A 16785-nucleotide genomic window follows, 5' to 3' on the forward strand; every position below is an offset into this window, starting at 1 on the left:
AACACAATCGTGCGGTTCACCATCTTCTGCAGTTGGCAAATTTTCAGATGGATTTACTGTGACACATCTTACTAATGCAACATCTTCCTGCTCTAAAAGCCTATGATAATCTCTAAGCCTAGGCATTGTCAATGTGTATTTACCATAGTTCAAAAGATTTCTCAAACTATGATGAGTGAGAATCGTCACTGGATATCCCATTGTTACAGAGGATGCTTTATCATACATCAAAGAAACTCCTACCATTGCTCTATAACATAATGGCAATCCCAACTCTACTTCTGAGTAGGCAGTGGAATAATAGGAAATGGGTTGAGGATTTTTCCCTGTTCCCGTTGATTGACAAAGAACTGCACATGCATATTTACCCCCAGCTGAGGTAGACACATACAACAGAAAATTCTTGGAGTAATCTGGAAGTGCCAGCGCTGGAGCTTCCTGTAACCTCTGTTTGACTGTTTCAAAGGCCAAAATACCATCCTGTGTCCAGGAAAGATTACAATGTAATTGAGCACTTCCAGTATCTTTAATCATAGCCCTCAACGGCCCTGTTAAACTGGCATAATCTTCTATCCATGCAGAAGAATATCCAGCAATACCCAGAAATGTAATCATTTCTCTTACTGTTCTGGGTTTAGGAGCCTTTCGAATGGCTTCCAAATGATTGTCAGAAATGCTTCTGTGCCCCTGTGTTATTGTTTGACCTAAATAAACCACCTTCTCCTGACAATACTGCAATTTTTTCCGAGACACCTTATGGCCATTTTCTGCCAAAATCTGTAGTAGTTTAATTGAATCCTCATGGCATGTTTCTTTATCAGGTGAACAAATAATAATATCGTCCACATATTGTACCACTGTACTTTTCAATTTTTGATCTAGTCCCACAAGATCATCTTTCAATACTTTATTGAAAATGTGAGGACTATGTTTAAATCCTTGTGGTAATCTTTTATACTCATAAGACTGTCCCTTGTATGTAAACCCAAATAAGCCTTGGCTTTCTATGGCAAGTGGAACACTGAAAAATGCACCACATAAATCCAACACTGTGAAATGTGTAGCAGTTGAAGGAATTTGAGCTAACAAAGTGTGTGGATCTGGCACTTCAGCTGGAAAATCAGCTACCACTTCATTTACAAATCTCAAATCATGTACCATGCGATAAGAATTATCTGGCTTTTTCACAGGTAGCAATGGTGTATTACTTTGAGGATTTTGTGTTATCCTCAAAACATCTGCTTTTAAAAGTCCCTCAATTTGCGGTTCAATTCCTTCAACTGCTTCTTCTTTTAGTGGATACTGATTCTTCCAGGGTGGTCTAGTCCCTGGTCTAAGTTCCACTTTCACAGGTTGCGCTGACTTCACAAGGCCAATATCAGTGCTATGTTGAGACCACAAACATTCAGGTACTTGCTGCAACATTTCCTCTTTCATAACATCTGTGTCCACTTTAACACTGCAAATTGCTTCATGTGTCATTTGAACAGTTTGTGGTCGCCCATGACCTTGAGCAGAAATCATAATTTTAAGAAAGCGCTGATCTTCACTTCTCCAAATAGAAAGATTCTCTTTTGATGGTGCAAAAACAGCTTTCCCTGCCTCAACCATCATTTCTCCTATGTGCTTCTGTTCATAGTCTTCAGACACCATCAAGGTTACATGCGGCACACTTTTCTTGATGTCATATTCTTTACTCACATAATCATTCATATCAATCATCATAGCTGCTCCTTGTGGGCCCAAAATGATACAACATGAAGTGAGTTCAACTTGCTTTGGTTGATGATTCAACCAATTTTCAAAATCTGACTGAGAAGCATCCTTAAAATACTTTAATGTACAATGCAGTGGATACTCTGGAAGCTTCGCATCAGGCATATTTGCTGCAATGAACTTCTCCCACAATTTAACAGGCTCCAAAAATCCTGCAGTGAGATCTCCAATCCAAAACACTGAAGAAGCTTCAACATCTGTTTTCATCAACAATTGACGAGCAGTATCACTTGGCATTTCCACCAGACAGCCATCTGGAGTACATTTTATTATACAATTCAATCTACACAAAGCATCTCTTCCCAAAAGTGCAATTGGTGTGTGTTCTGATACCAGTATAGGTATTGTAGTTTTCTGATTTTTGTAGCAGAGCTCAATTGGTTTTGTAAGAGGTACCAGCTGTTTGACTCCCTCAAACCCGATTGTCCGTATCAATTGACCAGACATAGGGAGATGTATAGCATCTTCAGGCCGAATGCAGGTAAAAGCGGCTCCGCTATCTACCATCACTTCTAATGGTTGTTTATTTACTTTCACCATTATTGTTGGATCTTGCTCCGGCCCTGACACTACCAGCTGACACCTCCCTTTCGGATTTTCTGGGCAGCCCTAGAATCCTGGCTCCGGGCCCCTAAATGGGTTCACCGGTCCCCGGAATGTCATTGGCTGACCTCTAAAGCCTCCTCTTGGGTTTCCTCGGAAGTTTCCTCTAGAATTTCCTCCTCCTGGTTTATTACACTCACGAACAATATGACCAACAAGTCCACAATTATAACATACTGTAGGGGCTTGTTGAAAATTTGAATTGAAACTTCCTCCTCCTCTTCCTACATTTCCTTGACCTCTTCCTCTCCATACCTGTTGCTGCTGACCAAAGGTCGGCTGTAAATTATAAGCAAGAGGAACCGCTGCATAAGGCTGTGGTGCCTGAAACTGATTTGGCTGTGGCTGCAGCTGTGGCTGTGGCTGTGACACAGGCTGATTTATCTCAGGTTGGATCTGCATAACTGCTGCCTGCTTCTTCTCCTTCCTCTTATTATCTACTAGTTGAATCTGAGTTAATTTTCTAAGGGTCTCCTGATCTTGCTCCTTCTGTTCATGCTCTTTCTTTCTATACAGCTCTACTTGATGTGCTATGTGATCTGTATAAACACTCTTTGTCATGCTGCCTAGACCAACCACTTCTGCTAACTTGCTCCTCACTGACAGGGGCAACCCCTTCTGAATCTTAGCTCGCAAGACTGATTGTTCCAACTGATTGTCATCCGGATCATGCCCTATAATACTTCTCCACATGTGATGCGCTCTTGATACATAAGCACGAGGATTTTCATCGCATCCCAATGGTTCAATCAAAATATTATCAGGATGCACATTTGTGGGAAATGCGTCCTTCAAAGATCTCCATACTCTGGCTCTATTTGCAGCAAACAGCTCTGAATCATTTACAGAGGTTCCCACATAACGATTAAGTCCTGCTCGCTGCAAAATCTCTTCCATGGCTGGAACTCCTAGAATGTTAGCTAACAATCTTTTAATGTCACCCATGGCAGGTTGTGTTCCCACCATGATTTCTTCTAGTTTAGATATCCAGGGATGTGCCCCATTCTGGAGGATAGGTAATTTCTCCAGGATATCTGACATGTCTGTATTCTGCCAGGGTTTGTATTCCAGACTTTGTCCCCTAATAATTACTGGACCCATAAAACTAGAACTCTTGTCTTTCCTTGGACGGAATACATATCCTATTTTTGATTTTGTAGCGCTCTGTGCTTCTATATCACTTTTTTTAGCCTGTAATTCCCCTAAGTGTTCCTCCAAAAGCTCTTTTGCCTTTGGTGTGGATGTCATAGATAGGCGTGAAAGGCAGTTGTCCATTTCCTCATTGATTACTTTTATACTCTGCTGTCTATCTTCTTCTTCCTTTTTAACAAGGAATTTCTTCTCTAGATACTCCATATATGATGGACTCTCACCTCTTAACTCTTCCTCACTGTCCTCCCATTCACTCTCAGTGACATCCTTGGGACACTTTTTCTTTCCTGTCTTAGCTCCTTTCCTCTCTGCACTGGCTAATATCTTTTTTACAGCAGGATCGTATCCCCCCAGTGCTTCTTCCAGATCACTTTGATCATCATCTCCAAAATCAATCTTTCTGCTACTAGTTTTATCCTTAGCTTTGAAATGCACAGTTTTACTTCTGCTTTTGGAGCTGGGATACATTTTTAAAGTTGTTTCTGCTTTTCCTGTCTCTATTATTTTCTCATTATCATCAGTAATATGATAATCTCCTTCCTGAGTAATCACTGGGAGCTGAGGATAAAGTTCTCTAAGCTCTACCTCCTTCTCATAAGGTAGGGGTCTCTGTACTGGGACCACATGTGAGAAGGGTGCATCAATTTCTATCATTAACTTTTCTGCACTCTTTGCATTCTTCTCTAACTCTCCTTGAGCCTTGTCTTTCTCCTCCTTCTTAGCCTTTGCCCATTGCTGTCCTTCTCTCTCAAACAGCTGGAGCATGTCAAGTTCCATCTGTTTCTTCTGTTTACGCTTCTCTCCCTTTTTCCCTTTCTTCTCGCCTGCTTTATATATGGACACAAGCACCTGCATTGTTTTAATTACATCTGGGTTAAAAGTCCCTACGACTGGCCATGGTTGGTCAATATTAGACCAACGCCCATGCCACTTCTCTGACATTTCTGCTATACCTTTAATTAAGGGATTATTCTTTTGGACAACTTCAACGGGAGTGATTACTTTTGGATTGTCCATTTTTGGCATTTTGATATTTTTCTCTAATCTAATTTAACCAGATTAACTTTGTTCTATTTTATTGTGATTTTTATTATATCTAATTAATTACTACTAATTGTATTTCAACTACTTATGCTCCTTTAATTGTCACAATTGATGAAAGACAGATGAATAAATTTACCAACTTCAAAAATCAAAAGAGAGTTCCACAGGTACAAATTCACAACGCCAGGTCCACACGCAAAGCTCTTCAACCACAGAATCAACTATCTTTACCCAGCAATAACCAAAATAAATCACAAGTCAACAACAAAATTTCACAGAAACCACAATATCCCATTAATGAAATGATCAGTCCGTTGCCAAGCCCTCTTCTAATTAACTACAACATATGTGTGATGCATGTACTATAGATGTGTGTACTAAATGTAAATAAGTGTACTATAAATCAATCTAAATATGCATCAACAATGTCAACTATAAATGCATGCACAGAGGTATGAACGCAGGTACATTTATCAGAAGGAGTTTGTGGACAAAATCACACTGGCCTTTTTCGCTGGGTCCAGACGCAAGCGCTGTCATCCGCAAGCCTCAGTCCCTGCGATGCAAACCAGCTGTTCTCTCGCCTCCAGACACACCCACTTGTTCTTTTGCCTCCTCTTTAAACTCTCGCACCATGAAAGGAAGACAGACAAATAGTTCAATGCCTTATCAATGTAACTAAAACATTTAAACACTTAAACACATTCATTCTCCTATTAATCAAAGCTTAATTCTTTATCAAACAGAAAAAGCCCTTCTCATGGGGTTCATATAACCTATTTTAACAAAGTCCTCTAAAAAGAGGCTCATGACATCTTATCAAAAGCCCCCATAGAAGATTCATGTAATTTTATTTTTTATTAAACGTCCTTCAGAAGCTCATACAAACGTCTTCCTCTGGCTCATGAAGTGTTATGAAACATTAAGACAAGATATCTCATCTTATAAATTCATATTCGTGTATATTATTATCATTATTATTATTATTATTATTATTATTATTATTATTATTATTATATGCTCTCAAGTTCTATTACCTCCTATGCCTTATCCATCATAGGATCTATCACATCTTTTTATACAGGAGAACCTGTCCACATACACACACACCAACGGGGATTTAACAAACACAGAACATTCAAATTTAAGTGATCACATGTCTCTATCTAATAAGTGAAGCTTCTTTCTTTCTAAATTTTTACTTTATTTTATTCTTTAAGTACCCCCCAGTTACTTTATTCCTTACCCCAAAATGTCCCTTTATTTTACCTATTTTTACTCAAAAAATCCCTTTATTCAAATCTACCCCCCTTTACCAGATATCCTAATTAACCCTCTTTAACCAAATGTCCAAATTCACCCTCTGTTACCAAGTATTCAAATTTACCCTCTATTCAAATATACCCTCTTAAATCCCTTTATTTTAGTTAACCCTCTTTAACCCCAGTTCCTTTAAACCCACTAAAAACAATTCTTAACTTATTATTATTACCCATTACTTATTCCCCTTTTTACCCCTTTACCCCTTTTTACCCCTTTACCCCTTTTTACCCCTTTTTACCCACATACCCATTTTCATTACCTACCCATTTTACCCCAAATGTCCTATTTTACTTTTACCCCAAATTCCCTATTTCCCTTTTACCCCAAATTCCCTATTTCCCCCCTTTTTGCGTCGCCTGCAACGCAAACAAAAACCAAAGAACCCCCCAAATTTAGATAAATTTAGAACGATAACCTTCATCTAATCATCAGAACAACAATCACCCACACAAAGATCTTTTACGGTGTGACCCAGCAGCAGACAGACAGCAGCTCCCACGAGCAAACCAGCGCACACTTATGTGAAAAACTCACCCTTTGTAGAAGCCGGGCCCGGCAGTTGCGGGAGTCGGCCCAGTGGAGCCGCCAGTCAACGCTGAGAGGCCACAAACACGCCCAAGTTCGTGACGCCAAATTTGTGGTATATTGATGTGTTGATGAAAAGAAGGGATCACCGCCGACACGTCTTCACTTGTGTTCAAAAAAGAAGTTTATTACCAAGTAGAAGAACAGTGTACAAAAATGCCGAATCCTGAAGCATCCCTGGTGCCAAAGTGGGATCTTTCTTCTAAGGCTCAAAACCATGATCTTATATACTTTCTAACTCCAAAACTCCACCTTTTATCTTATCTTATATCTTATCTATATCTCATCATGACAGGCATTACGTGTTCTATAAATGTTTAACATACACAGTTCATGTCTGTCGTTTATGGACATGAGACAGGATCCAACCTATAGAGTTTACGACCTTGCATAAGATAACCTTATGCAAGGCTGTCACGGGAAAAATGTGAACAACAGGACACACATAAAAAGAAGAACATAATACATGATGTTAAAGCTAAAAGTTCAGGTGAATAATATACTACAGTGGAAAATTGACTTGTTACAGCAGCAGATGAAAAATAAAAAAGGTAAAAAAATAATAATAATTAAAGAGACATTGTAGCCTAAAGTTTAGACGTATATTACTGATACCAAACTTTGGACAAATATTCATGGTTCCCAGATGTCAAATCATTATAATTTTAATCCTTTAGTGCCACTATGAAGTTAGTGTTGTGAACTTTTAGACACATGATCCAAACAGGATGAACTGTGATGACTCTGATGATCACATGACTTCTCCTCCAGCACCATCATCTGCTCAAATCTTTCATTTATCCAACACTCCAGTTCATGACTTGTGAAACTAAATATGTTCCAATCAGTGTGATGTGGCTCAGCAGTGACTCCTAGTTTTATTTTGAAAAGTCCTCTTTTATTTTGTAATTATTTGCCATTCCATTGTTTGCTAGTCATATGGGTAAGGCACAGGTCCGAGCGGCCATCTTGGATAATGTTATGAATAGAAAATGTGCTCCAGAGCAGCATCATACCTATCGGGTTTATCCACCATCGTTGAGCCTTGGAGAAGCTTTGTTTGTGAGTTTGTAATATATTATATTTGTATAATTCATAGTTTGTGCATATTGATTGCTTATTTCATATATTTTAATTAATGATAAAAAGTCCTATTTCATTGTATGTAGCATGTAGCTCTATATTTTAAGCTAACAGTGCAATTTACCTTTTTTCTGTATCCATATTTCAGTTTCACAAGAAAGAGTGGGCTTTGTAAAGCAACTGACAAGACAAACAGTAAAGCGGCATTTTACTTCTACGTCTGAGTCATCTTTTCACCTTTTCAACGCCACACCAAGTGTTTAGCTATCTGTTACTCGGTGCAGTCACGCACATGCAGTGGACAAAATAATCAGTCTCATCTTTATTTGTATGTAGTGCTAATTAGCATGTACGGCCAGTTGAGAAAAATAGAGGAAAAATAGAACTCCTTATAAAAAAGAGTGAGATCATTTTCTACACTGAGGAATAAAACTGATACTAAAAAATTACAACATTGAAGTTAAAACAATCAAGTGTATATATTTAATAATCACAAACAATAATCACTAAATACAATTTTTGATAAGAAAAAAAATTCAGGAAACTGAATTTAAATGCATCTGGTATAAAAACATAGGAAGTGCATGCACCTGTTCAAATGAGTTATCATGTCTAACAGGAATTTTGAAACAAGATGAGTAAGAAAGAGAACAATGAAAGATTTTATGATGATTTTGATTCAGAGGTTATTGTTGGCATTAAGTCCAGTTGGACTAGTGATTATATGACCGAACATCCCAGCTCTCCAACCCTGATGGAGGGAGAGATTATCTCATTGATCTACAGCTGATCAGATCAATAAGTGCATGGATACTTAGTGACTGGTCTGATTTTCATGGTGATAGTCTTAAGGGAGTTATAGCCTTTCCATGCGGACCACAGGATTTGGACTCTCAACTCAACTTAACTTTATTTATATAGCACTTTAAAACAACCACAGTTGAAAACAAAGTGCTGTACATCGAGACTTAAAACAATTAAAGGCAAGAAAATAAATATAACAGACAGTAGAATATTGTTACATTGTTTTTAAAAGCAATTAGAAACAATAAAACAATAAATAAAAGCAAACCACAAAACACTAAAAGAAGAGCAGAGTCTCATACAGAGTTGAAAGCCAGAGAGTAAAAATGGGTTTTAAGACTAGTTTTAAAATGGACAGTGAGGAGACTTGTCTGATGTGCAACGGCAGCTCGTTCCATAATCTTGGAGCAGCAGTGGAGAAAGCTCTGTCCCCTCTGAGCTTCCGTCTGGACCTCGGTACCTCCAGGAGCAGCAGGTCAGCTGACCTGAGGCACCGAGCAGGAGCGTAGGGTTGAAGGAGCTCAGAGAGGGAAGGGGGGGCCAGACCATTTAAAGACTTAAAAACAAATAAAAGATCTTAAAATGGACTGTAAAGTGCCCAGGCAGCCAGTGGAGGGAGGCCAGGGTGGGAGTTATATGCTCCCTCTTACGTGCTCCAGTTAGGAGGCGAGCGGCTGCAGTTTGCACCAGCTGGAGACGTGCGAGGGAGGACTGACTGACTCCAAAACAAAGTGCATTGCAGTAATCCAGCTGAGATGTTATAAAGGCGTGGATCACTGTCTCAAAGTGCTTTAGTGTGAGGAAAGGCTTCACCTTTGCCAGCTGCCTAATCTGAAAGAAGCTGGACTTCACTACAGCACTAATTTACTGATCCAATTTAAAATCACTGTCAACATGGTAACAAAGTAAAACTGTGAAAAACTAGCTAGCTGAACAAAAGTTGATAGTTCCCATGTCACTTAAAATGCATTGCTTTGTGTGACCACATGGGTCCAAACCCCAAAATACTCAGTTAACTGTGATAGATCAGTGTGAAATGTGCTTTCGTTTAGAGGTGCCACGGTATCCTGTTGAGTAGTTAATCCAGCTAAAATAAATTTGTTTGTAGTGAAATCAGTGAAACTGCCAGATTTTTCTATTTTCTAAACTTATTTTTTACAGAATTCACAAAAAACATTTTTTTTAGCCTGTTCGTCCACAGTGTAACATTCAGTCTTCACCTGGCTCATTGTTGAATACCTAAAAGTAAGAAAAGGAAACATTTCCACTGAAGTGACCCTCACCTGCCGCCCTGTGGTCCTGTTTTTATAGCCGGTCAGCCATTAAAAAAAGTTTTATACAGGCTATATATATATGAGGAGGAGAAGGAGGAAGAAGAAGAGAAGGATGGGGAGGAGCAGGGTTAGAACATTATTATTAGCTTTGTTTTGAAGGTACTGTCAAGCTTGAGGTTGTTTCTGTCATAAATGCAGATAAGACAAGACTTTTTATTGATCCCACTGATGGAAATTGTACTTTGTGTACTTACAGCAGCAAATGAAAAGCAACAAAGGTAAATAAAATACTAAAAAGATACATTGTAGCCTAAAGTTTAGACTTATTATTATTATTATTATTAATCTTTATTATTAATCTTTATTGCAGACACAACAAGCGGTCCATATCAACAACAACAAACATGATAAAACAGATTTAAGAAGGAGAGAGAGAAAAAGACAGACACACAGATAGAGAATCAACTCTCCACATAATTCATAAGCAGGCTATCCCACCAGTGTTTTCTAAGCCTGGATGAATACCTATAGCAGCTAAAGCCCCAATAATGCTGTTCCCCGAGTCATCCAGGCGGCACATGAAACGATACATTACATTTTGTAGAAGTGCTTCACAATTGGGTACATTTAAATTAACAAAGAGTTGGCTCGCACTGTGCCACCTGGGCACCTGAAGCAACAACCTCAGTCCATCATTGTAGGCCACTATGAGCCGCCGCATAGCCTACTGCTTTTCTTATAGCTACACCAGAGGTGAGCTGTATACATAGGTGTACAGAAAGATCTAAACAGGGAACATTTAACATCAACTGAGCACATACTAAACCTACGAAGGAGCGTATTAGCTTGAGCATATTGCTTAGAACACTGCCTATAAATATCTCTACCGATACCAATCTTTGGACAGATATTCATAGTTCCCAGATGTTAAATCATAATAACTTTTCCTCGAGTGCCACCATGAGGTTGACAGTGTTGTGAACTTTAGACACATGATCCAAGCAGGATGAACTGTGATGACTCTGATCACATGACTTCTCCTCCAGCACCATCATCTGCTCAAATTCTTCATTTATCCAACACTCCAGTTCATGACTTGTGAAACTAAAGATGTTCCAATCAGCCTCATCATTAATTTGTATTTAATGCTAATTAACATGTACTACTAGTTGAAAATAATACAGGAAAAAGCTAAATCATTATGAGATCATTTTCTACAAGGAATTAAACTGATACTAAAAATGACAACTTCGAAAATAAAAACAGAGTTAAAACAATCAAGTTTATTTATTTAATAATCACTCAGAACAGCATCAATCACAAACAATAATCATCACTAAACAATTTTTTTAATCAGAAAAAAACAAATAAACTGAATTTTAATACATCAGTGCATGAACCTGTTCAACAGAGTTATCATGTCTGACAGTGATTTTGAAACAAGATAGGAAAAAAAAAACACATTTTATGATCATTTTGATTCAGAGGTTATTGTTGGCATTAAGTCCAGTCGGACTAGTGATTATATGCCCGAACATCCCAGCTCTCCAACCCTGATGGAGGGTGTGATTATCTCATTGATCTACAGCTGATCAGATCAATAAGTGCATGGATACTTAGCGACTGATCTGATTTTCATGGTGATGGTCTTTAGGGAGTAGTTCACGCCTTTCCATGATTGCCATTCAATTGAGACATACTGATAGTTGACACCATCAGGTGCGTACAGGCCGTTGGGGTTTGCGTGGTGGCAGTTATAGTACCAGAATCCACCAAGATCATAGTGAGCACAGTTTACATCCCCATGGATATCCTGGTCTTTGTCATAGGTGGTGAACTTCATGGAGTTGTGGTATGTTAAACTGTCCCCTAGAAACAACAGAGTCATATTGTAATTTCAATTTGGAAACGGGGCGGAAAAAATTGCAGTTAATCCAGCTAAGAAATGTGTTTGTTTATACAGTGAAATCAGTGAAACTGACACATTTTTCTATTTTCTAAAATTATTTTTACAGAATTCACAAATCCTGTAGTATTTTTTTAGCCTGTTCATCAACAGTGAAACATTCAGTCTTCACCTGGCTCATTGTTGAATACCTAAAAGTAAGAAAAGGAAACATTTCCACTGAAGTGACCCTCACCTGCCGTTCCTCCTGTGAAGCCGCCCAGATCCAGCTGATATCCTTCCCTCTCAGAGTCGACGAAGAAAGACGAATACTGAGCAAAGGCCTCCCCTCCCTCAAAGTCCTCCATGTCCACCCGCAGCTCGTTCTTCTTCCTCATCGTCAGCAGGAAGATGTTGTCCAGACCTGAGGACACACACACACACACACACACACACACACACACACACACACACACACACACACACAGCTCTGATTACACTTCACCTCTTGCACCAAGTCTCTATAATATTTCTCTACTTTCAGTTTCACTGCTAAATGCTCCGCTGTGTTCACCAGCCACTCACTGACTGACTGACATGTGCTGCTGCTGCAGGTTGTGCAGCTTCTTTTACTTTTTTGTAAAATCTGCTGCCTGTAGTGACCGAAAACACAAAATGAGAGCATATTTAATCCATAGATACTTTATACCTGTAATTCTCCCTCTAGGACTCACCCAGCCAGTGCTCCCCTGCTACATTCCCAAATCCGTTCTTGTAATGTTCCCATGGCCTGTAGAAGTTTTCACTCCCATCCAACCTCCTCTGAAAGACCTGAAAGGGAGAATCACAACAATTCAGTCAACCAAAATAAAACTGTATTCAATTAGCAGGACTTGATATCACTTTAAAAAAAAAGAAAGAAAGAAAGAAAGAAAAACTAAAAAAAATCTTTTTAACTGAACCAGGTGAGTTTGATGACTATCTGGTCTGTAAACAGCAATCACAGTTGCTGTAGTGTCTTTTATTTTTCTGTCACACTGTGCTCTGTCACATGTTTAAGTGACAGAGATTCCTGATATGAACATCATCACAACAAACTGCTGCAGTGATGGACTAACTAAATTATACAACATGGACACTGGTAACTTTCTCAGACTTTGTAAAAACAAGTGTTTGCTGCTGTAAATGTTGTTTACTTGGGCTACTTCATGAGAAAATACATTTTAAAATGTTTTGTTATTATTAGGCTATATTTAATTACAACAAATATAATTTCAGTTCAACAAAATCAGGCATTTTCATTTATTTAAATACACTAATGTTTTTTTAAAATATATTTTTCTATAAAGAAAACTGTGCAAGCTGCCACAGGATGTGAACTCTGACAGCTGACAAATCAGATGATGATCATTTAAGTGACAAGTCTCAAAGGAGAGAAGTCACAACATTAGTTGAAAACTGAAACAATACTTATTTTTTTTAATCAATGGCTCCACTTTTGTTTTGGCTTTTTAAGTCTCATCGTCAAATCTGAAATCTAATCAGATATGAGGTGTAGTGTACTGACGGTCCATCTGCCCCCGTCAGTGTCCATGTCACAGAGGACGTGCAGGGGTGAGGTGGGGCCTCCTGGGTAGATGGTGTACACCCCACTGGAGCTGGTGTTGTCATGGCGATACACGTCATCACAGTCAATGGGCAGGTAGCTCTGGTCCGCTGCCACCGAAACCAGCAGCCCCACTAACAGTGTTACCTGGGTAGACAATAATAATATGGTAATGAACTGTATTTATATTTTAATTTAGGGGTTCAGCATCATGTGTGATCCAACATGTCAAAAGCAGCGCTCAAGTCGAGAAGGATCAGGATTGAGGAGTCACCATTGCTGCACTTTGTAATAATGTAATAAATTTTCACCTCATGATGTAATAACACCACATTTTGTAATAATCTGACATATTTGTAATAAAATTCTTGAAGGCAATATAAACTTTGCCACATTTTGTAATTAGTTGTTACATAATGCATCAAATTATTACAAAATGCGGGTGTTGCATTAAGAAAATGTAATAATTTTATGCATTATGTACCAACAATGGTTATTACATATTGTGTTTAAGAATTTTATTACAAAATGCGGCGTCATTACATAATGACTTTTTTCTCGTAAAATTATGACTTTGTTCTCAAAGTCTGTGATTTTTTCCCCCTCAACGTGGCCCTAATACTCCTTCGTAACAAACAAGTTAACCATAGGGAAAACTAAACAAAAGTTGATAGTTTCCATGGTGACCTTGTGTTGCTTTGTGTGACCACTGGGTCCAAACCCCAAAATACTCAGTTAACTATGGCACAGTTGATCACTGTGGAAAAAATATTTACAAAATAAGCATTAATCCAATGGTTGATATTTTAGACAAACTTTCTACTGATTCAATGATTTGCATTTTGCATCTGGATGAAACAGAAACTACTTACACAAAAACAGATACACACAATATTTAGTGTAAATTAAATGTGAGAGAGTCAGCTGCTCAACTTACCCAAAGACCCATGTCGCTGTCGCAGAGGTGAAGGGAAAAACTCTGAAAGGTTGGAGACTCTAAAGTGGAGATGTCTGCCGTGGTCCTGTTTTTATACAGGTTATGTTGGGTTAAAAAAAGGAAAAGCATGATAGAGAAGGAAGGGGTGAGTGTGAAGCGTGGGAAAGAACTGTTAAGTTCGTGTGTGCAGCCACCTGCAGGGGGAGTGAAGGTCGGGCAACGTAGATAACGGCAACCTGCAAAATAAAGTGTAGCAATAACATATAAACAATTTGGAGACAGATGTGTTAATTGTAAAAACGTATAGTATTCATTTTTGTGGTTCAATACATTGACAATTAAAGTTGAGCACTATTGATCATTTTTAGTATTTTTAATGCTACCACTATTATGAGTTGCAACTAAAGCGGCCTGACTCATATAATACATACTTTTAGTTTTTAGTATTTTTTAGTTTCTGATTTTAAGTATACAACTGATTCTGTTAAACACACAACGATAAATTGCTAAAAAAAAAATCCTACTTGTTCTGACCTTCTGAAACTTTTTACCTACTGATTGTCTTGTCATTACCATCTGCTGTAATCATGCATTATATGTAAGTTTTTACTTTAATGAGACTTCCAAGTCTCACAGGGGGAATGTTGCGTAACAAATGGAAAAGTTCTGAGAAGGTAGAGGTGAGATGAGTGCAAAGCGTGGGAAAGCACCGTTAAGTTCGCGTGTGCAGCCACCTGCAGGGGGAGTCAAGGTCGGGCAATGTAGATAACGGCCACCGGCAAGATAGAGTGGTGCCAAAGACACTGAACTTGGGTGAACTCGCTACGTGGCAAAATGTGATACAGTCGCCGTAGAGGGTGGAGATTATGTTGATGAAAGATCGCAACATGACATCTGGACAAATCACAGGGCGTACACTGGGGAAGAAGTGTCATGTTCACCTCTCATTTTAATAAGAAGGCAGGGCTTTTACAGTACAGTATAAAAACAAAGTCACAGAGAGAAGAATTTAGTCTGGTCCGGGACAGGCTCGGCTTTATGTCCATTTTTTGGGGTGTAAACTCTAATGCACTGAACTTCGTCTCCGTCTTTTCTAATTATTTTTGTGAAGTTAAATTGACGCTTTGATGAGTATTTTTCTGACTTTTTGAACACTTTTGGATACTTTCATTTGTATCATTGAATGCGGGAAATAAAGATCCTCGATCACAACTGACCCTTTGTTTTGGATCCTAATTTTTTCTCCAACAGTGAATGAGGAGGAGGAAGAGGAGAAGGTTGAGGAGGAGCAGGGTCGGGAAATTATTATTAGCTTTATTTTGAAGATACAGCTTGAGGTGGAAAATTTACTTGTTACAGCAGCAGATGAAAAACAAGAAAGGTAAAAAATAAAATATTTAAAAGAGACATTGTATCCTAAAGTTTATATGTGTATTACTGATATAAATCTTTGGACAGATATTCATGGTTCCCAGATGTCAAATGATTATAATTCTAATCCTGTGCCACTATGAAGTTAGTGTTGTGAACTTTAGCCTTTAGACTTCTACTCCAGCACCATCATCTGCTCAAAATTTTCATTTATCCAACACTCCAGTTCATGACTTGCAAAACTAAAGATGCTCCAATCAGTCTCATCTTTATTTGTATGTAGTGCTAATTACTTCCTCCTACAATGAGGAATAAAATCGATACTAAAAAATGACAACACTGAAGTTAAAATGATCAAGTTTATTTGATAATCACTCAGATCAGAATCAATCACAAACAATAATCACTAAATACAATTTTTGATATGAAAAAAAAAATCAGGAAACTGAATTTAAATGTATCAGGTATTAAAACATAGGAAGCAAGTGCATGCACCTGTTCAACAGAGTTATCATGTCTGACAGTGATTTTGAAACAAGATGAGTAGGAAAGAAACAAAAAACACATTTTATGATCATTTTGATTCAGAGGTTATTGTTGGCATTAAGTCCAGTCGGACTAGTGATTATATGCCTGAACATCCCAGCTCTCCAACCCTGATGGAGGGCGTGATTATCTCATTGATCTACAGCTGATCAGATCAATAGGTGCATGAATACTGATTTTCATGGTGATGGTCTTTAGGGAGTTATAGCCTTTCCATGTGTATAGGATTTGGACACTTCCATATGCGACACCATCAGGTGCGTACTCAACTCTCAACTTTCAACTCAACTTTGTTTATATAGCATTTTAAAACAACCATAGTTGAAAACAAAGTGCTGTACATAGAGACATAAAACAATTAAAGGCAATAAAATAAATAAAACAGACAGTAGAATAGTTGTTTCATTGTTTTTAAAAGCAATTAGAAACAATAAAACAATAAATAAAAGCAAACCATAAAACACTAAAACAAGAGCAGAGTCTCATGCAGAGTTGAAAGCCAGGGAGTAAAAATGGGTTTTAAGACTAGTTTTAAAATGGACAGTGAGGAGACTTGTCTGATGTGCAACGGTAGCTCGTTCCATAATCTTGGAGCAGCAGTGGAGAAAGCTCTGTCCCCTCTGAGCTTCCGTCTGGACCTCGGTACCTCCAGGAGCAGCAGGTCAGCTGACCTGAGGCACCGAGCAGGAGCGTAGGGTTGAAGGAGCTCAGAGAGGGAAGGGGGGGCCAGACCATTTAAAGACTTAAAAACAAATAAAAGATCTTAAAATGGACTGTAAAGTGCACAGGCAGCCAG

General features: G+C 38.4%; 2 protein-coding genes across 2 annotated transcripts; both read right to left on the reverse strand.

Moving 5' to 3' along the window:
* Positions 1–1872: 1872 nt before the first annotated feature.
* LOC146992168 (uncharacterized) lies at positions 1873–4200 on the reverse strand. The gene has a single exon (XM_085792358.1). It carries the CDS (start codon positions 4183–4185, stop codon positions 2386–2388), a length of 1800 nt encoding a protein of 599 aa, XP_085648484.1. The 5' UTR covers positions 4186–4200; the 3' UTR covers positions 1873–2385.
* Positions 4201–11241: 7041 nt separating this feature from the next.
* Positions 11242–14084, reverse strand: LOC146992169 (microfibril-associated glycoprotein 4-like). The gene is made up of 5 exons (XM_085789682.1): positions 14073–14084; positions 13097–13282; positions 12264–12360; positions 11786–11953; positions 11242–11513 (listed from the first exon to the last, which is right to left on the reverse strand). The coding sequence occupies exons 1-5, from the start codon at positions 14082–14084 to the stop codon at positions 11242–11244; spliced, it is 735 nt and encodes a 244-aa protein (XP_085645808.1).
* Positions 14085–16785: the final 2701 nt, after the last annotated feature.

The sequence above is a fragment of the Trachurus japonicus genome, chromosome 1 (assembly GCF_045865225.1).
Source record: "Trachurus japonicus isolate A0001 chromosome 1, Traja_1.0".
Taxonomy (NCBI): domain Eukaryota; kingdom Metazoa; phylum Chordata; class Actinopteri; order Carangiformes; family Carangidae; genus Trachurus; species Trachurus japonicus.